The sequence below is a fragment of the Ambystoma mexicanum genome, chromosome 3p (assembly GCF_040938575.1).
Source record: "Ambystoma mexicanum isolate Mex_15411 chromosome 3p, UKY_AmexF1_1, whole genome shotgun sequence".
NCBI classification, from domain to species: Eukaryota; Metazoa; Chordata; class Amphibia; order Caudata; family Ambystomatidae; genus Ambystoma; species Ambystoma mexicanum.
Window position 1 is genome coordinate 1231510141 of NC_090925.1, and position 23975 is coordinate 1231534115.

Below are 23975 nucleotides of genomic sequence, written 5' to 3' on the forward strand. Positions count from 1 at the left end.
CCTCCACGTCCTTGTGGTCCGTGTGCAGGGACTCCCAGTCCTCGTCGTCTGAAGACGAAACCATCCATGTCTTGGGGTACGGCCTGTGGCTGGCCTGGGACTTCATGGAGACTCCTTTTTGCACCCAGAGGCGTTTGAGCCGGGCTTTGCAATGGCATCTTCTCTGACTTCGCCACTGCCCCGGCTGAGGCCTCCCACCTCGGGGGCAGGGACACCCTGGGCGCAGTAGGTGCTACCTTCACAGTGTCAGCCCCTTTTGGCTTTCGAGAGCGCGGCCGTCACCAACTCAATCATAGACAAAGATTTCTCCTGCACCGCCTGGGCCTTCTTGGGCAGGACGGCCGTCTATTCCCCCACCAAAGGCTTCTCGTGCTTCTCCCACAGTTTAGCCGGGTTGGGCGACTTTCTTTTTGAGGAGGATCTTAATCGATGGCTGGCGATGGAGATATATGGTGACGTTGACTGCGCCCTGCCCATCGAAGGACGCGCAATCCCCTCCTTTGTGGTCCGGGTGAAGGCAGTAGAGGCATTGAAGGTGTTTGTCCTCCACAAACACATTTCGCAGTCCACATCTGGTGCAGATCTTGAAGAGGGAACATACTTCTCCTCCATCATGGCCGGTGGTGTGTGTTAGGCAAGATTGTAGGCAGTAAACCCTGTGGGAGACTACCGCAATCTTGTCCTCTTGGCAATAAGTAACCCAACCTTTGGCATAGGGCTCTACTACACAAGTTGGTAGAATGACTCAGCATCCAGGCTTATCTCACGAGGGGTCAATGTGAGCTGTAGAGATGCAACATAGAGGTTCACAGTGACAAGTATTCAAATAACACTTCTACTCATGGTTTATTACAAATAATTATTCATTCAACTGTTTTAAAATAAGCCTTATTTAGAAAGGGCAATATACAACAATAAAATACATTTAAAAAGTACACTCCTTCAGTTTCAGTTAAGCAAGTAGATACCCTTTTGGGATGTCACCGACACACTTCCTTCTGTCACGCATCCAGCACAAACCCAGCAAAGTTGCCGGCTTAGCTGCCGTTCACGACTGTATACAGCCGGGCCGGGCCAAGCTTTCTACGATCCGTGATGCACATCATGATAGGAAACTGTGCCCCCTACAGAGGACGCGTCGCTGGAGACTTTGGCCGCGATGGTGGTTACCATGGAAACTAAGGGTCTCACAGGTAACACTACCGTCCAATCACGTGGCACGTAGGAAGTCAAGTGATCAATATCCACAGCAACAGCCTTAAATGAACGCCCGGCGTGGGACTCGGCGCTTCTCAGCTGTGCTCCCGGCTGGCATCTAGCATTTTCCTTGCATCTTGTTCCATGTACTTCTAACTTCCTGGCTCCTGACGTCAGCAACGCTTTAACAGATTGTTCTTAGGACTGTTCCTCTTTTCCTTCGATTTTCTCATTTGACCTGGACCTCGGACTTCTCACTGGATTGTTTTGGACTTTCCTCTTGTAGCGCGAACCTCTCTGCCAGGGGTTACTGCTGCAACTCTGACATCCACATTGCCTCCCTGTTACAGTTCTCCTGGGCTACGTTTCCATTGGCTGTACCACTTTGGTTGCAGGACCACTAACCAACCTAATTGCACCACACCTAGTGGGGCATTACTTCCTGTGTAGGGAGTCTGACGCCTTCCCTTACTTCAGTGCCTGTTCCCAGTCATCCCACTGGCAGGTGTGATTCATCTAGTTTTTGTGCCTTGTACTAAGCTTTCCCTTGCAGCTACCTGGGGACCAGGTGCTGTTCCAGCCACCTGTGGCCTCAATAATCAGTCAGCGAGTTATCCTATATCTCCCTGACTGGTACTTTGGGACAGAGGTATTCTAGTCTACGCAGTAACGCAAGTCCTGACACCTAGACACGTAGGAGACTTGAATAGCTAGGATACTGTGGACATTAATATATCACTTTAACACTTAAATGCAATACTGAGGTGGTGGAAAAAGGAAAAGGTTAAGGAAGGAAACAAAAATGTAGCAAGTTTCTCTGAACAGATAAGTACTTTACAATCCCCCAATGAAGTACAGGTCAATCCCTTCCCAGCAATACAAGTAACCTATGTATGACTTTTTGGAGGGACAGAAACACAAAGTCAAAGGGTCAGAAGAGTCTGCGGGGAGCCAGGACAGCCAATGTCAATTGAACAAAGTCCAAGGGAGCTGAGGCACTTCTTGAGGATAAAGTCTTGCACAATGTTATATAGAGAGTTTGTAGAATCGAATCACTGTAGGGCCACAAGCTGGGAGGTTTGTGAAAAGCAAAGATGCAAGCAACTCTGCAAAAGGCAGCTACTACAAGTCTCCAGTGAGAACACGCAAGCTACACACACAAGAGTTAAGTACCCCTAGTTAGACAGCACCTTGGCCTTAAGAAAAAGGATCCAGCTGGCTTCTCTTCCGGTTGCAGTCCTGCAGTTCCTGGGCGTGTTCCTTGTCGTGGGGACAAGAGGGAGGACGTCTGCAGTTTGAAGGTCAGCGACAGAAATGGACTCACTCCAGATCAGCAGCACTTTGTGTTTACAGCCAGCGGTCAATCGCACCACCACGGTTCTTGGACACCTTGTGGGCTCCCCTTGCTTGTGGAGTACAGCACCCTGTTGAGGTGGTTCAGGCTTGGGTCACCCTGCTTCGGGAGGCACCTCAGGATATTCCTGGAGCTCGGGTCCGACTTAAAGACGGTTCACTCATTCCTAGTGTTCCTGTCCCCTGGCACTCGGTTCCAGCAGCAGCGAAGAAGTACAGCCAGCAGGGAGAGGGGTTCCAGTCAAGTTCGTCTTGGGGTCAGTTGGTTCCACCAACCCAAAAGGAAGAAGCCTGTCCGGGCATCTCTAGTCTATACAAAAATTGGAGCTTCAGCACTGCAGCAGGGCTACACCGAGCAAACCAACGGTCCAGGAGGGTGATGCTTCTCTTCCAGTTTCCTTCTTCAGTTCCTTCGTCCAGTAGTTGACTCTGCCCTCTCTTCAAGAGACTTCGCCTTTTATGCATGTTTCTCCCATTCATTCACAGCCTCGCTGTCACTCACACAGCAGGGTGGATGTCCTCCAAGGACAACTAGGCAGCCTATAACCTATGGGTGCATTCATGTAACCAAGGAGACTAAGCACAGGGAGTTTCGGGAACCTCCCTCGGTTCCTGTCCTGCCAGAGGCAGGCTTCAGCCATGAAGCCTGCCAAAGGTAAAACTAACAATGGGACCAAACCTGGTTTGGCGTGCAGAGTAAAACCCAAGAAAGACCTCACAAGCAAGAAATGGTGAAAAAAAAAAAAAAGACGACCAGGGCCATTTTGACAAATTGGGCACCCATGGGTGCAATACTGCAGCTGAGGATTCAGCCTGTGTTAAAAACGCACAATGGTAGGAAAATTAAACCACTGCCACCAGCCATTAATTGTAGTGAGGGTAACATAAAAAATGTTACAGGAGTAAGTAATAAAAGGGGCTACTAAGTAACCCCCCAGTACTTCCACTGTAAGCCCAAAATGGGCTGTACTGGACCTACATAGGAAAAACAGGTAAGTAATGTCCATTTCACCTTACTACTCTTGGGAACAGTAGTTCACCCAAGAGCAGGTATTTAAACCTTAAAAGAAATCCAAAGGACTTCTCTGACACTGCACAGAGGGTGCTGGGTATCACAATACAAAAGGTGATGCAAATGGAGTTTGTCAGACTCCAAAACCAAAAGAAAGTCCAAATCAGATAAAAAATACGAGTGAGAAAAAGGTCTCACTTACACTAGGATAAAAAAAAAAATCATAAGTCCCAAACTCCAGCAAAAGAGCTTGGGGTCTCTAAGGCTATCTTCGTTCAATCACATGTGGACTTTGACATTTAAAAGAAGGGGGTCACACCACTTTAATTCACTCTGGAACAACACCCGAGAAGGATGCATTGGACGTTTTTTGGGAGAGTTGCACTTTCCAAAGTCCTCAACCACTGAGGTGAAGGAGCAGTCAAAGGCTGAGGAGAGCTCTGCCCCCTACCCACTCCCAGGGCACATTGAGGGCAAACCTTGCTGTTGACCAGGACCTTTCAATCTGCAGCAGAGGCTTCCAAAACTGGGAGCGTAGACCCTGAAAGGACATGCCCTGCTGTTGAGCCCCTGAATTTGGTCTTGCAGCACCTGAAGGACCAGATTACTTTAGGCTCCCTGTTCTGCTGACTTCAAACCGGGTCGAACTCCCGTCGAAGCAGAGCTCCTCAGCGACACCGAGGGATCCTGCCGGTGCCGCTTCCTGGCACTCCTACGAAACTTCCGAACAAGTGCTTGTTTGTTTTATTCGTATTTGTATAGCGCACATCAGCCCATAGACATTGTGGCACTTGTTACAGAAACATGCTTAGTTACAGACAATATCACGTTAAACATTTGTTACATATTGTGAGAATGTGTATACAATAATATTACAATTGTCAAGTAGGTGTAGATACAGGTAGGTGTAGATAGTGGATGCAATATATGTACATAAATTACATTATATTTACATTACATTTATATTATATACATATTAGGAGTAGTGGACGTAGTAGCTTCGTTATTTCAGGAGAGTGGTCTTGAGGTTTTTGCGGAAGGCAGAGATGGAAGCTTCAGCTCTAAGGGGGGCAGGGAGTGAGTTCCAGAGTTTAGGAGCAATGTATGAGAAACCTAGCCCTCAGGCTGTGGCTCGGGCGCGTTGAGGCAGTTCTTGATATGGTTTCAGCTAGGTATGTGGGAGCTGTGTTAATGCATCTGTGAGTGATGGTGAGGATTTTGAGTGTAATGCAGTCTTTGACCTGTAGCCACCGTGCATCTGGTCTGGCTTGAGATATATGGTCTCTTCTGGGGATGCTCATAGCTCTTAGGGCATTGTTTTGTGTGGTTTGTAGTCTGTGTATATTTTAGGATGATGTGCCGGCCAGGAGAGCGTTGCAATAAATCGAGTTTGGCGCCTATTGTTGCTCTGGCTATTGCAAGGCAGTTGGGTGCGGATAGGTATGGTTTAATGGCATTGATAAGATGTGTGCTGTAGGCTGACTCAGAGGCTATAGTGTTAACTTGTTTGTTCATAGATAAATTGGCATCAATGTGGACACCCAGAGGGTTGACTGATGAGGATACAGTGAGGGCGGCGTTATCTATGTTAAAGTTGGCGTATTGGGGACTTAGCTTTGTTAATGTGTTTTTCTGTCCGAGGAGAAGGATTTCAGTCTTGTCCCCATTAAGACAAAGGCCATCGACAGCCATCCAAGCTTGGATTGTGGCATAGATGTCGTGTAGTGCCGTGGCGTCTTGGTGATAATAGCCGGATAGTGGGATTACTTGAGTATCGTCAGCATAGTTGGTATATGCTATACCCATTGAGTCAAGTAAGTCGAAAAGGGGTTTGGTGAAGAGGTTATAGAGGGTGGGTGCTGTACAAGATCCTTGGGGAACTCCGTAGTTTAACGTTGTGGGGTCAGCGTTAGCTAGGTTGGAGAAGACCTTCATGGCTCTCCCTTTGAGGAAGGACGTAATCCAGGACGCTGCTTGTTTAGAGAAATGGGCTGCCTGAGTGAGTAGTTAGTGTTTTGTGATCTATCAGATCAAAAGCTGCTGATAGATCGAGCAGGAGGAGAAGGGCAGATTTACCTTTGTCCATGATTTGAGAGATTTTATTTTTTAGGTCTAGTAAGGCGGATTCTGTTCCATGCCCTGCGCAGAAACCAGATTGCCTTTTACCCAGTATTGAGTTAGCTTTAATGTAAGATTGGATGTGGTTATGAGCTGCCTTGTCCAGGATTTTCAGAAGGAATGGCACTGTCGTTATAGGCCTATAGTTGTTGGGCTGAGCTGGGTCAAGTGTGGGCTTTTTTTGGAAGGGGGCGAACCCAGGCTTCTTTGAGACTGTTTGGTACGGAACCAGTTTTGAAAGGAGCATTACTGAAGGCAGTAATCAGAGGGGCGAGTTCGTTAGAACATATCTTGATATTTTTGGGAGTTCATATATCTCCTTTGCAAAAGGATGGTTTGAGGCGTTTGAGGAGTTAAAGGACCTCAGATTCGTTAGTGTCTCCAAAGACGATTTGGGCGTGGTTGGGTCTGCTATTTTTGACCTGTGTTTGAGGGTTGGTTTTATGGTTAGGGAGGGTTTTGCAGTGGTTATGAATTTTTTTTTGGAGGAGCTCCATTTTGTTTAGCATTGCGGACTGGATGCAAATGCACCAGGCTTTGTCTTTAGTTATCTCATCTGAGCTGGTCGGGGGTATGACTCATTTATTAAAGATTGTGAATATCTCTTTAGCTTGCGAGTTAGCCTTGGAGATCCTCTAGTTAAAGGAGTTAGCTTTTGCTGCAATTATACCTTTTTTTATATTGGAGAGCTGTTTGAAGAGGTTCTTATTTAAGTCACTTGGGTCTGCTTGCCAATTTTTTTTGTAACTGCCGCTTCTGTGAGCGAAGCGGTTGGAGTTCGTCCAAAAACCAGGAGTTACAGTGAAAGGATTTTATTCTTTCTTGCTTTCAAGTGGGGCTATTGTGTTTATTGCATTGGTAAGGGTATCGTTGAAGATGGCTGATCGCACATTAGGATCCTGAGAGAAAGGTGGTGCTAAGCAAGGGTTGTTGAGGAAGGGTCGTAGGTTGTCAGCGTTATGTTTTTTTGAGCTTCTTGCTATGGCTGGTGGCGCATGGGTGCACGTTTTGGGATTGGGGGTGGTGGGGATGATTAATTCAATGCAGGTGTGGTCTGTTTATGGATAGGCAGTGTTAGATGTGATGTTGGATGCACAGTTGTGATCCATGACCCAGTCAAGGGTACGGACCTTGGAGTGAGTGGGACCGTGTACTCCTTGAGAGAATCCTATTCGTTTCTTTGCTAGGGTTGAAGCAGAATCGTCTTTGGGGTCATTGTATCCTAGTCTCCTAGTAGAAGGATTTGGGAGGATTTTTTGATGTTACTGAGACGATGGGAGAGGGGGTCTTGGAAGTCTGCTGGGGGTCCCGGAGGCCTATACAAGATGTGGATGTTGTTTGGAGTGGTTAGGAGAGAGCACAAGCTTGGGTGAGAGGATGTCTGCATCTCCACCCCATGTGCTATGGTCAGATAGCCTAATGGCAAGTGAACCTTTGCAGATAAGGGCGACTCCCCCTCCAGTTCTGTCAAGTCTAACTTGTCTCAGGATGGCATAGCCTGGGGGTAGGGCTAGTGAGATGGCTGGACAGGAGGCATCATTGAGCCATGTTTCGGTGATGCTTAGTAGGTCAAGATTGTAGGTGGATAGTAGGTCATGTATTACTAGGGCATGAGCAAGTAGGGAACATGTTCGGCAGTGCACATTTAAGAGGTTGGTATTGGGTGATTTTGTTTTTTTTATTTTGGGATGTGATGATGCATACTTATCGTGGTGTGCGGTACTGTGCGACTTGGTGCGTGGTACTGCTAAGGAGGGTTGGAGGGGTGAAGAGAGTCCTTGCAACTATTGGTGTTGAGTGTTGGCGCAGTGCGGGTTCCCTCAACTGGCGTTTCTAATGGTGAGCATTGTGGGTGAAACTGGCAGGTGTATAGGAGCTGTGCAGATTCTGAGTCTGTGGAGTCTGACTGCTGGACTGGGTGGTTGAGATTGCCCGTTATGGTCAGGTGAGGTGGAAAGAGATCAGTGCACGGCAAAGAGTGTGGTGTGTCGGGGGTGGATTAAGGGGTGTAGTGACCATTATTGATATGGCTATAATAACGGTTATTGGGATGGCTAGGCGGCGTGTGGCAGTGAGAGAGAGGGTAAGTGAAGCTTTGATGAGAGTGGAGTGTGACAGTTTGGGCAGCATGATGGGGAGAGTCACTGTTGTGGGTGGTGCGGATAGAGCGGTAATCACTTTCAGAACAAGCCTGGAATAGATTTCCAGGTGTGGGCAAGAATGCTCAATGAAAGTGGGTAGCTCATAGAGAGGTAGTGGATTTACCAATTACAAAGCAGTGTCTAGAAATGCTCAGTGCAGGTAGGTAGGACACAGAGGGGTAATAGATTTAATAATAATATGCCGTGTCTAGATTCGGTTTTCACAATACTTTCTGACAATGCCTGGATTCGATATTCATCGTGATCGCAGGAATTGTTAGGTGGTGGTGGGTAACAGTGTCTAGGTTCGATTTCCAGAGGGATGTTGCTTGACTAGTGTAAAGAGCACAGTTCTAAAATACACGAAAAGCACAGGCTACCAGGCCTGGTTGTTGGCTGGCACTTCAAGTAAACGTGTTATTACAATTAGGATTTCAGCCGTCGTATGCTGTGAGGGCATAGTGGTGCTGTAATAGGTTATGGACCTGAGAGGGTGTTACCACGAGATTTTGGTGACATAAGCATATCATTGTGGGACATATTCTCAGAAATAAGTTAGGGTTATGCTAAAGATAATCACACGGAGTCCCAGACCTTTAGGGTGTCAAGAGAACTAGCTGTCAATTTCACTGCGTGGAGAAGACGCGTTTGCCGGGTAATAATGGGATGCAATATCAAGAATGAGTACTTAGCTGGGAGGTGGAACTTGTATAGCCCCTGGCGCATGGTGCAAGTCAGGCTCAGTCAGGAGCCTCCCTTGGATGCATTTGTTGGGGCCGGCTAACGCCTGCCGCTGCTCCACGATTGGCCAGCTACCCACCCATAGCCTATGAGAGGGCAGATTCACACTCAAATCAGGAAGCGTTGAGGATTTAACGTTGAGGCGATTGCAGTATAATGTAATAAGCACATCAATAGAGGCACAGCTGCTTGGTCGCAAGATGCAGCTTCAGATTTAAAGATGGCGCAATTATATGTGTAATTGCAGCGGTCGGTGCCGCATGGGACAGGATGGAGGCGAGGGATGCAGATTAAGCCAGATGGCTTACCTCGCTAGCTTCTGTGTGGCAGATGGATGGCAGAGCCGCTCCTGCAGCATGCTGGTGTGGGGAGCTCCTGCTACAGCTGTGTCTTGAGCCCCCTCAACGCTGTATAGTGCCCTTGTTGAGCGGTTCACCTGCTAGGCTCAATCAGCGCTTTGACTCTGGGGCCCAACACAAACTGCTGGAAAGTCACTTGACTACTAGAACTAGGGGTTACACCACTTATCGGATTCACCCTTGAACTGCCGCTTCAGCGACATGCACATTAGAGCAACAGGGTCACTGTTTCGATAGCCCGCTGTTTTGAACCACTTGAGCGTCACTCATCAGATGCTGCCACTCTCTGGACACATCTCGACCCTACCTCGAAGAGATCCTGGTGTGCACTCTGACCTGCTTTGCCACCGCCTTGGACCTGCAAAGAACTACTACATTCGAACCTGCTTGATGCCCGCTTGCTGCTCCAGAAAAAGTTTTGAATTTAGAGATATATTGGGGGCAGGAAACGTGTTAAAATAGACAAATTATGAAGATTAACCATGTGTCATATTAGCCGTTTAATCTTGCTGCACTCAGAAGCACACAGGCAATTCTTGTTGCACAGAGATGGGCTAGTGGGAGTAGCCAAGGTATTGCACTTAGAGGAATTTGTGTGAGTGGCTAGTGTGTTGAGCTTGGAAGGGTGGTGGGGCGACCAGTGTATTGCACTTAGAAAATGTGAGGGTACCATTGAGTTGCAACTAGATGAGCTCCGAGGACACACTTGGAAGAACTTTGAGAGTACCCAATGTACTAACCACCCTGCTCCCCTCCAACATATCTCCCAAGTACTATACACACCCTATGGGCTAGACAAACTACACACAAACCAAACATAACTAACAAATTGCATTCAACAAACAATTCCAGGCACTGAAAGGTATCCCTATGGATACAATCACAACTACCACCCAAACTACCCATGAAACACACAAACACACCCAACATAACCCACACTTGCATACAACAAACAACCCAGGGATTGGGTCTTACCCTTTGGGATACAACAAGCCAGTGCAATCAACCCATCTGCAAACCAAAACATACACAGACTGACGTTTCTCCTTGTTCTGGAGCTATCCCATCATTCTACCCTCACTAACCCACCACACCCTCTATTTTGCAGAGACAAGTGAATGCCTGGACACCACCCCAGTGGTGGTAAAGGTGTGCGGTAAGACAACATATACATCACATAACTTTCCATGTAAAAAACAGGTAAGTAATGCAGATGCAGTTCAAAAGATGAGAACCATTCACAGGTTTAATTCCCTATACATAAGATGCCTGGAAAGTAGCAAAAATGCTACTTGGAACAAAGTTAAGGGGATACAAAGGGTCTCCACAGCACTCCATTGACTGCTTGTGCTGAAAACAGTAAAACAAAACTAGTCATAAAAGGAAGCTGACCACTCCCGAATTAGAGAGTCTAGGGACACACCACTGGGTTCAGCACGACTTTGCAAAAGGTACCCTATGGGTTCCTGGCAGGACACCTCATAAGGTTGAGGGTGGTGCCATAGGAAAGCGTGGAGCCAAGGGCAGAGGTCTCCCTCTCACTTGAACCGTAAGAAGGTTAAAGTAATGGCATAACCAAATTAAATGGCTAAGAGTGAGAAAGTCTCACCTTCAAAGTCAAGGAAAAAATCCAAGTGGGTCCAGTAGTAGTGCTGGGAGGCTCAGGACAGAAGCTAAGATCTGCAAAAAGCAAATTTCACAACACATGCCTAAGCCTTACTGCTGAGCCTATGCTGCCCTAAGAGTTTGGTTACACCAAAGTGTGAAAGCCCTTGCTAATTTCACGATCTTCAACTTTTAAAAACCCACACCAGTAGTGTTTTGGAAAATCTTTCCAAACATGGGACAGCAGACTTCTGTAGAAACCACTCTAAGAAAAAAGATCCAGGAAATCCAAGCGGGGGAAAAGGCAACATGTTTAGGGGTCCCATAAAAATGGAAGAGAGAAGCCCAGACATGTAATTTTGACCTAGAAAAAAACCATGAACCAATCGAACTTCAGAACAGCAAACTGACACAAACCCTAATTCCGGTTTAGTAGATTCATAGTGGTGCCCCCCAGCATTGCTCCAGTCAATCACCCACTAACAGTTTTGTTGTACAAATTACATGCAAATTAAAAATTTTGGTTGCCCTCTAAAGCAATCCAGACACTAAATTGGGCACAATTAAAACAGTATGAATCTCCCCAAAATAGATGTGAAATAAACATATCACCACAGTTGAACACTATGTACCGAAAAGGGTCATGACTTACCCGTAGCTCATCAAGTTTTTCACGGATTTCGATGAAACCCAAGTGCAGTTTTCCACCAAAGTGGTCGGCAAGCCTCCGGTCATTGTCGTGCAGGCCGAGGTAGGCAGAACATACTTCACACACACGAAGTTTCTGTTGCTGAAAGCTGGAGGCAGGCATAGAGTTGCGATATACTTCCTTAAAATGAGAGAGCAGAGTTAATTTACCAAAGACTTTCCAGGCAGTTTTAAACTCATTAACCAGCTGAGACCGAGGACTTTTAAAATGAAGTGGGTGCTGCCAATGCACTGCACTTCCTTCTACCAAGAAAGTAGATTTTAATTTAAAAGCCAAATTGTTGAGCATTAAAGCAGGGTAGGAAAGAAAGCAATGTATTAAGTGAATGCTTACCTCTGCTTCCCGCTTATTGGCTCTAGCCTGCTCAACCTCGTCCATTACTTTCTGGGACTCCTCTACATTCCCTTCGGCACCCTCCTGCTCCGCCTTCGCCAGCAGCTTCCCAATCTCCTCGTTCCACTCATGGACCTTTTCAGCCTGGGAGAGAAACGAGAGTAAGAGCCAAAGCAATTGCTTTAAGGAGGTAGGAAACAATTTGAGCAATTCAGCCTAGCAACAAAAAGGAGGACATTCCATTTGTAACTTCAGTTCTAAAGCGTTGGCATTTTCCATAAACTTGCAGGCTTTGCATATTCAACCATAAGGCTTGGAACCATTGGTATACTAATATAGTTAGTTATCTTTCCACCAGGCCACATTGACTGACCACATTGCTGTTCCTGCCCATGTTTGGGTTCTCTCCCATGCAGCCTGTGGATTGACCCCATTAGTCTCTGCACCCCCCCCCAATCAGCCCCTCTCCTGCTGCCCCCCCACCATCAATGGGTATCAGGTAGTATTATCCCCATATATATGGTCGCCGTAAATAATATCGCCGGGAAAAGGTTGTGGCGATATTATATGGGTGACCATATATATATGGGGACAGGGGCAAAAAAAAAAAATTGCGGGGTTGCGGGGGTGTCCCCCGCATGCTCCATGCAATAATGTCGCCACAAAAGACGGCTATTTTTCTGCAATATTTTTGCATGGCGAGATTTTTGTGGCGACATTATTACATGGAACCCATCAATGTGGGACAATACATTATGTCCACATTTATTAATGAGAGGATCACATGGAGGAAAGAGGGAGATTTAATAGGATTCCAAAAGTCACTAGGAAACTTGTACTCTCTCCTATGCCCAGTCCCTTTACTCCAGTCATGCGAGAACAACACATTTGGGGTTTGGCCTGATCACGTTATTGACTTGTACATCTCTCCTCCGTCGCTCCAAGGCCTCTCTCCCACTTCTCAGGCTCTCAATCTAGGGAGACCAAAGCTGGTACAGGTACGGCCATCCATCCATCCATCCATCCATCCATCCATCCATCCATCCATCCATCCATCCATCCATGGCTATGGAAATCCAGTCTAGCAGCTCGCATAGCAGTCCACACAAGCCACCGTCATACCGCAAAACCTCTGCCATTAGTATACAGCGGCAACCTATGAAAAATGTCAGTCTAGCTGGGCGCACAGAGTGACACTAGTGCACTATCCTAGACCACCTACGGCACCCATCCACACGTTTGTGGTTTGTTTGTTTATTTAATATAGCGCAAAACCAAACCCATAGGTTGCCGGGTGCAAACATTACAAGGTTACTTCAGAACTTAGTTACAGTGACAAGCAAAATAGGCAGTAGGACAGTTCAGCAGCGTTACAGTCTGAATATACTTAAACAGTTAATGCCAGGTGTCGGAAGCATAAAGAGCTAAGTAACAATCGACCACAGTTTTGTAGTCCCAGTAGGATCCAGTGAAATTCCTAGATGCTAGCAGTGGTAGTCGGAGGTCCCTATGGGAGGGTGGGTGGGGGGGTCAAGTTAACAAAGGACATAGTCGGGAGGTGTCACTCAGGACGAGTGGTTCTAGTAAAAGAGGGTGATCACATTAGAGGTCATTAGATCGTATCCATGAAAGAACTTTGTGCCTGAAACTTAGGTAGGGTTGGTCCTTTCTAAGTTCTAAGGGGAGTTTGTTCCAGGTTTGGGCAGCTATGACTGGAAAGCTAGCGCCGCCAGCTTTACACTCTTTATATCTAGGCACCATCAAGGTATAAGCGTTAGGCCATCTTGTGGGGCGGTTTGAGATTCTCTTGTTGATTCCATTTGATAGATAGGGAGGAGCTATATTGTTGAAGCATTTGGACGTGAGCGAAAGATTTTTGAGGGTGATCCTGTCTAATTTTTAGCCAGTGGATATTCCTTCTGGAGGTAGAGACATGGGCTCTGTTAGGAATGTTTACGGCTACTCTAAGAGCGCTATTTTGGAGTGTTTGGAGTTTAAGGATATACTTGTTAGATCCCGCATATAGGGCATTACAATAGTCCAATCTGGATATGATAGGTGCATTAGCTAAGGTAAAAAAGCTGGCCTCTGCTAGCTAGGAATGGTCTACATGCTCGGATCAGTTTACAAGTATAGGCTGTGGAGGAAGCTAGAGAGTTAATTTGTTTCTTAAAAGTGAGTGCCGAGTCCAGATAGACCAAGGGTTTTGACTGCAGGCATTACTTTGATGACATTGTTGTCAATGTTAAACGAGGCATTGTTCGGGTCAAGTTTTTTAATCACCGTCTCTGTGCCGAGGATCAGAACCCCCATTTTGTCGTCATTCAGACAGAGGCCATGGGATGCCATCCATGCCTGAATTAGGAGATATATCTTGTTTACCAAAGCTGAGTCTTCCAAGAAGTTAACCGAAAGGGGGATGAGGATCTGAGTGTCATCTGCGTAGTTAGTGTAGATGACACCCAGTCTATCCAACTTGTCAAACAAAGGTTTGGTAAAGATGTTGTACATAGGAGACACACATGATCCCTGGGCGACACCGCAGGAGACTTGTATGGGATCAGCAGCTGCTAGGGGAAGAAGACTCATTGTCTGGTTAGCAAGGAAGTATTGTACCCAGGTTATGGCATCGCTTGAAAAAAAAATGGGCAGCGGAGCCGAGGTGATTGCATAAGACTGCATGATCTACCAGGTCAAAGGCTGCCGAAAGGTCAAGGAGGAGTAGCATAGCTGATTTTCCATTATCCTTCAACTCGTCAATTTGAGTCTTAAGATCAATCAAGGCTGTTTCAGTGCCGTGAAGGGGGCGGAAGACGGATTGTCGTGAGCCTAGAAGGTTGTTAGTTTCAAGGTAATCCTGAATTTGCAGGTAGACTACACTGTCAATGATCTTGAGCAGGAATGGGACGGTGGAGATGGTCTGTAATTTGTCGGGATGGAAGGGTCGCGAGTTTTTTATTTTTTTAAGCAAAGGTAGGACCCAAGACTGTTTAAGGTTATTGGGCACTAGGTTAGTCTTAAAGGAGGCGTTGATCAGTTTGGAGAGGAAGGGAGCTAGGTCTCTCGCTGAATCTTTTATGATTTGACCAGGGCAATTATCTCCTTTACAATTAGAAGGCTTTAGGGAGAGTATAATTTTTTCTATCTCTAGTATGGTTATTTGTTTGAAGCTAAAGGGGTGAGGAGGGTTATTGGGCTGGTTTAGGGAAGGCTGTACCTTAGGAGTAGGCTCCGCTGGCAATAGCAAGGCAGCTTTTTTGATTGCAATTTTGGTTTGAAGAAAGTCAATTTTTCCTGCAAGGGCATTTTGTATATTAGTGCACCAGAGCTTATTTCTGGGATTATCAGTTTGCGGTATGGGTGTGTAAGGATGAGGTAGGAAGGCAGGGATGAAGAAAATTAAAATCCTTTATTCAGGTGGAAGAAAATAAAATAAAAAAACTAATTCAGTTTTCTTCGGTATGGATGGGTCTTCAAATTCCTCCTTTCAATCTTCATAGGCCCAGAGCCTCTCTGTTGTGACTCTCTTCCTCAGGTCGAATGTTCTGAAAGAGCATGTAAAAAACACACACCGTCCCTTTGTCAGTTTCACTCTTATATAGGGAAAAAACACTAATCAACCAATCAGAGGCATCTATGTTGTCACGTCTATAAATATTCCCCGAAGCCCCGCCCCTTTCTCTCTGGTCGAGGGTTGCTCCGCTACATTCTCCCATGTCCCTCCTGTCTGGTTCTGACTGTTGCTGGGGAGAACTTTAGGTGAGTGTAGTAAGTAACAGGCCTGGGGAGCGTGTATTATTGCTGCCTCATGGTCGGGGACCGTGCTATCCGACCAACCCCAAGTCCGTGTGGCCGTATTGGGTGTGTTACGTTTCTTATCGGTTTCATCCGACACATTGTCTAAGTGCGACCTGCGGTCGAATTCCGTACCACGGGCGCCGTTTGCTTCCTTGCTAAGTTCTGACACGCTATAAATTTCTGAAACGCGGACGCCTTTCCTTTCCGAGTCGCGGCCAGGTTTGCTTGTCTGGCGGTCTCGTTCAAGCAACTCGCGGCCGCATTCGGGTATTGACTCGTGACCGCTCTCGCCAACCGGCTGCCGGTTGTGAGCTAGAGGTTCTTCCTCTTCACAAACCCTCCCTGAAGTATCGAGCCGGTCGGGACGATCAACACTTCTGGACAGATAGTCTGGGACCACTTGGAAGGCAGCGGGCTTATGAACGGTTTTGAAACAAAACGCTTGTAGAGTCAAGAACCACCGCAGAACACGCAGATTTGAATCTTTTTGAACTGCTAGCCACTGTAAGGCTGCGTGGTCCGTAAAAACTGAATGTTCGGCCCAGTAGATAATATCTCAGTCTCCACTGCCCATTTGATGGCTAGACACTCTTTTTCGATTGTAGAATAAGTCTCCTCATGTTTCAGAAGTTTTCGGCTTATGAAAGCAATGGGATACAAGTCCTCCTCAGTGCCCTGGGAAAGTACTGCTCCTAGAACGGAACCTGAGGCATCTGTTTGTAAAAAGAACTCCTCTTTAAAGTTGGGGCATCTGAGAACCGGTAACACCGAAATGGCTCGTTTCAATTGTTGAAAAGCTTGGAGCGCTTTAGGTTCGGAGTGAATATCCCGTTTGTAGGATGATTTCAAGGCTTCTGTCAAGGGCGTTGCTATTGATGAAAACATGGGAATAAACCTCCGGTAATAGCCTACGAATCCTAGAAAGGCACATATCTGTTTGCGATTGTTCGGTACAGGAAGTTTTAGGATGGCATCCACTTTGTCCAACTGTGGTCTAATTTTTTCTCCCCCTACAAGGTACCCTAGATACCTAGTACGTTGTGCCCCTATAGTTGTTTTCTTGGGATTGATTTTCAACCCTGCCACATCGAGGTCTGTTATTACTTTCTGAAGGTGTATGAGATGGTCGTTCCAACAAGTGCTATATACAATTATATCATCCAAGTAGGCTGAACAATATTCACCATGTGGTGCTAATATTTGATTCATAAGGGATTGGAAGTAGCCGGCGCTGCATGCAGACCAAACGGCAAGACCGTGAACTGGTACAACCCCGATGGTGATGTAAAGGTTGTTTTGACTTTTTTCCTCCGGTCTTAAAGGGATCTGCCAGTAACCCTTGGTAAGGTCTGTTGTAGTCAGATAATGAGCAGCGCCCAGCTTTTCCAACAACTCGTCTACGCGGGGCATAGGGTAGGCTTGGTATGTTGATATGCCGTTCAATTTTCTGTATTCCATACAAAACCGAGTGGATCCGTCCTGTTTTGGAACTGGAACGATCGGGGATGACCAGTGACTTGTGGATCGTTCAAGGACTCCCATTTTCAACATTTCATCCACCTCCTTCTGGACCGCCTCTCTTGCTTTCGGGTAACCTATATGGTCGTACCCTCACAAACTGGTTGGGGGGGGGGGGGGGGGTCTATTAGGTGGGTTTTTCCAGGTACAAAGGAAAATACATTTTCTACCGGGGTAAGTACCTCCAGCAGTTCTCTCTTCCTTTTCTGTCAATTCAGACCCCCATTGAACTAACTGAAGGGCTGTTTGATTGTGCATATTACTGGCCTGCGTCACCTTCATGGTTTTGACGTCAATAGGGTTGTCCGAGCCTTCTTTCCACTCTTTAACAGATTTATGTGGTCGTTTTTTGATTTCTCCTTTCTGTCAGGTTGTTCGATCAGGTAGTTCACTGGGCCCAAGACGTCTAATACTTTATAAGGTCCTCTCCATTGGGCCAACATTTTGTTGTAGGATGTAGGTAACACCACCAACACCTTGTCCCCCTTTTTAAAAGATCTTACTCTGGAGTTGCGGTTGTAGTATTTCTCCTGGGTTAGCTGGGCTTTACCCAGATTATCTTGTGCCAGGTCCCTTAATTTGGACAGGTTTTCTCGTAATTCTAAGTCATAATCGGTAAGTGGTATTTCCTCTTCCTGGTCTTCCCACTCACTCCTTGCTATGTCTAACACTGTTCTGGGTTTGTGTCCAAATAACAGTTTGAACGGAGAAAACCCTATGGAGGATTGAGGAGTGTCTGAGCACCGTGAGTACCCATGGTAGAACTCCATCCCAAATTGCACCTGTTGGTTCAGTGATCTTCTTTAACATATGTTTAATAGTTTTGTTATATCTCTCTACAAGACCATCTGTTTGAGGATGGTATACCGACGTTCTGAGTTGCCGTATTTTCAGTTGTTTACATACAGCCTGCAAGACTCCAGAGACGAAATTCCTTCCCTGGTCAGTGATGATTTCTGCCGGTAACCCAACCCGGGCAAAGAAAGGTACCAAGACGTTACACACATTAGTTGCACTGATGTCTCTCATTGGGAAGGCTTCGGGGTACCTCGTGGCATAGTCTACAAGGACTAGGATGTACTTGTGGCCGTGACCGTTAGGTTCCAGAGGTCCCACGATATCAATCCCAATCCTATAGAAGGGTTTTTTTATCAACGGCATAGGTTGTAACGGGGCCTTAGGAGGTAGCCTGGGATTGGTCTTCTGACATACTGCACATTCTTCACAATACCGCCCAATGTCTCTGTAGAGTCCTGGCCAGTAAAAACTTTTTAACACTTTCTCCAAGGTTTTTTCTCTGGCCAGATGGCCTCCCGTCGTGTCGTCATGGGCCAGTTTTATTACGGTCTTTCGGTAACTCAGGGGCACTAATAATTGTTCAAGTTCGCTATTTGGTTGATCCTTAGTCACTCAATATAATAAACCCTTTGCGGATTTGAACCAGGGATAGGTTAGTCCCTTCTCGGAATAGGGAATAGATTGCTCCCATGCCACCTTCAAGGTAGGGTCGGTTCTTAATTCACTGCGGTATGTGGGACACTTGGCCTCTGGCATCCAATCTATGGACCCTGTATATTTGGCTACTCCATCCCACTCCCTCTTCTGACTTCACTCCTGCTTTTCTTGGGTCTGTAAGTTGGATTACCCCCGATGTCTACATGGGAGAAGGGAGCATTTTGTAACCATTCAACTTCTTGAAAACACTCTTGGAAAGAAGGGAGGTCTGTTCCTAATAACACCGGGTTGGGTAAGTGGGGCATGATGGCAACCTTCATCTTGTTTTCAACCCCCTTTACCTCTATCACAACCTCTTTCGAGGGGTAGGTCTTAATATCCCCATTTAATTGGGATTTGTGACACAGCCCCTCCCGCTGACCCACTTACTTCTGGTCGGACTGCTGTCTGTTCACTTCCGCTGTCAAGGAGGGCGTGTCTATTTGTTCCGTTTACTCCCACATCTAGGAAGTATGGATCTGACTTCTGCGATACTCTTTCCCTTGTAGAAACCCGATCTCCATAGGTTCAGCCGACTTGACCTTTCTGGGGCAAAACCTTGCAACATGTCCCCAGTCGCCACAATCGAAGCACTGTGGTTGTCGATTTAGGTTAGGCCAGGAAACTGTTTTTGGATCTCCCCTAGGGATTTTTCAGTTCTCCGACTCCTGTCCCCTTCATGGGTGTAGCTCTGGGTATATCTGATGGACCACTCTTGGAAGTACCGGCCTTCTGGAAGGCGGAGGGGATATCTATAGCTTCTGGCAGGGTAGGTCGATGATGTTGCCTTAACCATCGTTGCATGGGAGGTGGAAGTGCCTCAGTAAACTGTTAGAGTTTTATTTTGTCTATCTCTTGCACACTACTATTGGTGGGTTTCAACCATTTGTCGGTGATGTCATGGATGCGGTAGTAGAGTTGTCTGGGGGTTTCCCCCGGCTTAAGCTTGGTCTCACGTAGTTTTATCCAATAAGTTTCATCATCCATTCCCATCCTTTCTAGGATTGTCCTTTTTATCTCTGTGTAGGATGTATCTCCTGCTGGGTTGGCTGTCTTATAGGCCTCTTGCATGCTTCCGGTTATCAATGGCGTTATGAAGTGTCCCCACTTCTCCACTGGCCACTGAGCATTCCTGGCAACCCTCTCAAAGTTAGTAAAAAAAAATAGCAGGGGTCCTCGCCAGGTTGGAATTTTTGTAAGACTGCTGTTGGCGCCGTGGGATTTCCTCTAGCAACCACCGCTTCCGTCACCTTTTTTAAGGCATCTTGATTGGCGACTTGTAATTGCAAAGCCTGGCGATCAGTTTGGGCTTGGTGAGAGTGCACTTGTATTGCCTGCTGCAGTTGTTGCTGTCCTTCCGCCAGCGCTTTTATAATAGCCTCCATTGCGTTGCCTTATCCCACCGCTGCCACCAAATTTGTAAGGATGAGGTAGGAAGGCAGGGATGAAGAAAATTAAAATCCTTTATTCAAGTGGAAGAAAATAAAATTTAAAAAAACTAATTCAGTTTTCTTCGGTATGGATGGGTCTTCAAATTCCTCCTTTCAATTTTCTCAGGCCCAGAGCCTCTCTGGTGTGACTCTCTCTTCCTCAGGTCGAATGTTCTGAAAGAGCGTGGAAAAAACACACACCGTCCTTTGTCAGTTTCACTCTTATATAGGGAAAAAACACTAATCAACCAATCAGAGGCATCTATGTTGTCAAGTCTATAAATATTCCCCGAAGCCCCGCCCCCTTTCTCTCTGGTCGAGGGTTGCTCCGCCTGGTTCTCACTGTTGCTGGGGAGAACTTCAGGTGAGTGTAGTAAATAACAGGCCCGGGGAGCGGGTATTATTGCTGCCGCATGGTCGGGGACCGTGCTATCCGACCAACCCCAAGTCCGTGTGTCCGTATTGGGTGTGTTATGTTTCTAATCGGTTTCATCCAACACATTGGCTAAGTGCCGTGGGCGCCGTTTGCTTCCTTGCCAAGTTCTGACACGCTGTCAATCTATGAACCGCGGACGCCTTTCCTTTCCGAGTCGCGGCCAGGTTTGCTTGTCTGGCGGTCTCGTTCAAGCAACTCACGGCCGCGGCCGCATTCGGGTATTGACTCGTGACCGCTCTCGCCAACCGGCTGCCGGTTGTTGTGAGCTAGAGGTTCTTCGGCTTCACAGGGCGATTCCATTTCACGGAGGATGGAGAATAATTCCTTAGTGTCAGATTTGGCTTTAGCTATTCTGTCGTAAGTGTTCTTGTTTGTGCTAATAATTTCCTTTTTGTACCGTTTGGCATGGGTGGCCAACTTAATTTTGTTCTCCTCAGTAGGCGAGTGTCGCCAGATTGATTGCAGTTTTCTTTTTTGAGTTCTAAGGTCTTTCAGTTGAGGTGTGAACCAGTTATTCAGGTGTGAAAGTTGTTTGCCTTTACGGATTTTGGTAGGGGTGATCAGATCTAGTGCCTTGGTCATGGTGCTGTTATAGGTTTCCACAAGTAAGGTCGGGTCTGTGGTATGGTCTACATTGTTAAGGGTGGGGAGGAGGTGTGGAAGGAGTTGTTCTACTGTGATGTCTTTTTTACTTCTAGTGGGGAGTGGCAGGGCCATAATTATAGGTTTAGGGTGGGTAAGGTCAAGTGAGGCAGAGAATGAGATTAAATGGTGGTCTGTCCATATTTGAGGAGTTATACTGGTGATACTGATGTTGCAGTTCAAGTCAGCAACCCAATTTAGAGTCCTACCTTTAGAGTGTGTAGGGGTAGTGGCTTTTTGCATTAATCCATAATCATGCAGTAGTGTGGTGACAGATGTGGCATGTTTGTCATTACAGTCAATGAAGCCAAGGTTGAAGTCTCCTAATAGTAGGATTTGCGCATGGTCTTTTGTATTGTTAGTCAGGATACTAGTTAGGTCGTCCTCGAAAGTTCCTAGTGGTCCAGGAGGTCTGTAGATCACAGATGGTGAGAGTACGGTTACATGAGAGTTGGAGTTTGGCAATGAGGAGTTCACAGGACTGAAAAGACGTAGTAGTGGCTAGTCTAATGGGCAGGTTGGCTTTGTGGATAATAGCTAAGCCACCTCCTTTGGTATTAGGTCTGTCAACTCTTAGCAGTTGGTGGCCGTCTGGTATTGCTAGCATAATAGCAAGGCTGGCAGCCTCATGGAGCCAAGTTTCGGTTATGAACAGCAGGTCTAGGTTCTCATTAGTTAGGGTATCTGAAATCTCAGTGGCGTGGGCTACCATGGATCTAGCATTAATGAGGGACCCAGTTAGAAAAAGGGTACTAGTTGGTATGGTAATAGGGGGTTGCGTCTTTTTAGTTAAAGTAGCTACTTGAGATAGTAACTGCTTGGTGGGTGAGAAGTCTAGAGGCAGAGGAGCGGACTTGGGGTGTTGTGAACGTTTGGTCGTTGGGTTAGTTAGGTTGGTATTGGCCCTAAATGTGTTGTAGGATGATGGTTCATGAGGATAGGGCAGTCTAGCCCTTAGTTTCATGTTTCTATCTTTATGTGGGCAAGATTCAACGGGTACAAGTGCCATGATAGTAAGGAAGCTCAATGTAAAGTGTACTGTATACTTTTGGGAGGTTTTCATTATGGTCGTGGGCAAGGAGTAGCTAGGTTTGTTAGTACAAATTAGGCTAGGACCTGGCCTAGGGCTTCTTACTGGAGCCTAGCCAGCCCAATTTAGTCCTAACCTGGCAAAATGCACACATCCCACACATCGACTTTGGTCCCTGAGGGTGATCCAACCAAAAAGCGCATTGAGGCCATATAAAATGGGGAAAGGGCGCTATATAAATGACAAATACAATACTTGTGAGCCATTACCATTGTTTATTTATCTAATCTACTTACCTGCTTTGCTTAATAAGTCATTTGATGTATATTTGAACCTTTAGTGTTCATATTTGTATTGTGTGATACTATTGTTAGTACTGATTTTCTATCTCTGTCCTGGTGGACAGATGTATAGAATACCAAGCTATATTGTGACAAAGACAGCTCTGGGGAGCTGTATCCAATCCAGTTCAAGGTAGCATGACCAACCCTCGGTTCATCCCCAAGGTACCCTCGTAATTCCATAAAAATTAGGTCATATCTCTGCCAGCATTCTTCAGCAAGCATTCATAGCGGCAGAGGTGGCCCTGCATTCGCTCGACCTTAAGCAAGCATTAAAGTACTATATAGACAGAACGCAAACGTTTAAACATTCCACGCAACTGCTTGTTGCATATGGGCAGACAAAAGGCAATGCTCTCTCCAAACAAAGCATAGTAAGATGGATATCATTGGCCATTGTGTTCTGCCACAAATCAGCAGTAAAGCCCCTTCGGGCTCCCCCTCATGCACACTTAAGAGCAACAGCGGCATGGTGGTCAGGGGTGCCAATCGCTGATCTCTGCCAAGCAGCCACCTTGGCGGTGCCGCATACATTCACAAGGTACTACTGCCTGCGGAAACATGCTGAGGAAGTGCAAACAGGAAGGGCAGTCCTGCAATACATGTTCCAGTAAGGTAGGATCCTCGGATATGTGGTAAATTAGGTAAAAGGTTTCTTCTTTTCACGACAGGCACCTCCAATACCTGTGTACTGATATGTAATCTATTCACAGCATGTTATGTTAAAGGTACTTATATGGTGCACCGTCACCAACGGAATTGGTCCCCAGGTGCTCTGGCGGATCTGTAAACAGGAGGAGGGCGGGTAGGGTTAGTCGAGGAGGAGGGGAGTAGGAGAGTGGGAGGAGTGGTGTGCTGATGGCAGCTTCAGCTCGGTATACACAGTGCTCGGCTTTGGTGCAAGTATCGGATCGGGCAAAGCCTTGTGTGCTGTCTATGTGTTGTTGATGCAGTGTGGTAAAGTGCGTGCGAATTGCTGGGAGAGAAATGGTTGTTTGAGTTGTGTGGGGTTGTTGCTGGTTCCTTATTGGTCGTCTCGCTGTGGTGGTGCTGTGCGTATCCAGCTGTGTCATAGTGAGTCTTGTATGGGGTGGTAGGTGTGTCTGAACCATTTCTTCGGGTGTGGAACTGGGTTGGTACCATCTATTCTCTTATCTAATATGAGCTTGGTCAGTTGAAGCTTTGAATGGTTCAGGGTCAGAATGCTGTTGATGAGGCATCCTAGTGCGTCTGTCTTGGTCAGCCTGTGTATTCGGTCGTTAGTTTCCTCCTATCATGACTATCTTTCAGTTGGATCTTTGGTTTCAGTGGGGTGATATCCTTAGGGCTATTGTTTAGTTTTAGTTTGTGCCTGATGGCCCATTGTCAAAATCTATGAAAGATCTAATGCTGGAGGAGTATGCGTCTTACCTTTAACTCCTGTTCTCCAACATTGGTATATTTCATAGATTCACATGCGCCCTGCGTCCGCCCCCATCTGGGGGAGGCGTTGAGAGGGTGAGGGGAGGAGACCGAAAGTCCTTGAGCAGTGCTTCAGCCCTTGGACTAGTGGGACCAACTAGCCTCGATGCCTTTAAGGATCCAGCCGTCCTGAGCCTTCGGAAGTGTCCCCAGACCACCTGGTGGACGGACCAGCTCTCATGGGCTACCTTGTCAGAAGCGTTGCCGTTCCGTGGTTGCACTTGGAGCTTCATTATAAAAGGTCATGCACTTGTCCG

General features: G+C 46.7%; 1 protein-coding gene across 3 annotated transcripts in view; it reads right to left on the reverse strand.

The window, feature by feature from the left end:
- LUC7L2 (LUC7 like 2, pre-mRNA splicing factor) overlaps positions 1 to 23975 on the reverse strand; it is a 291524-nt gene that overhangs the window by 112126 nt on the left and 155423 nt on the right. For all 3 annotated transcript variants that reach the window (XM_069652700.1, XM_069652701.1, XM_069652702.1), the window contains 2 exons: positions 11569 to 11712; positions 11179 to 11355 (listed from right to left, as the gene is read on the reverse strand). In XM_069652700.1, the coding sequence (XP_069508801.1) occupies positions 11179 to 11355; positions 11569 to 11712 (321 nt within the window). The remainder of the gene's footprint in view (positions 1 to 11178; positions 11356 to 11568; positions 11713 to 23975) is intronic.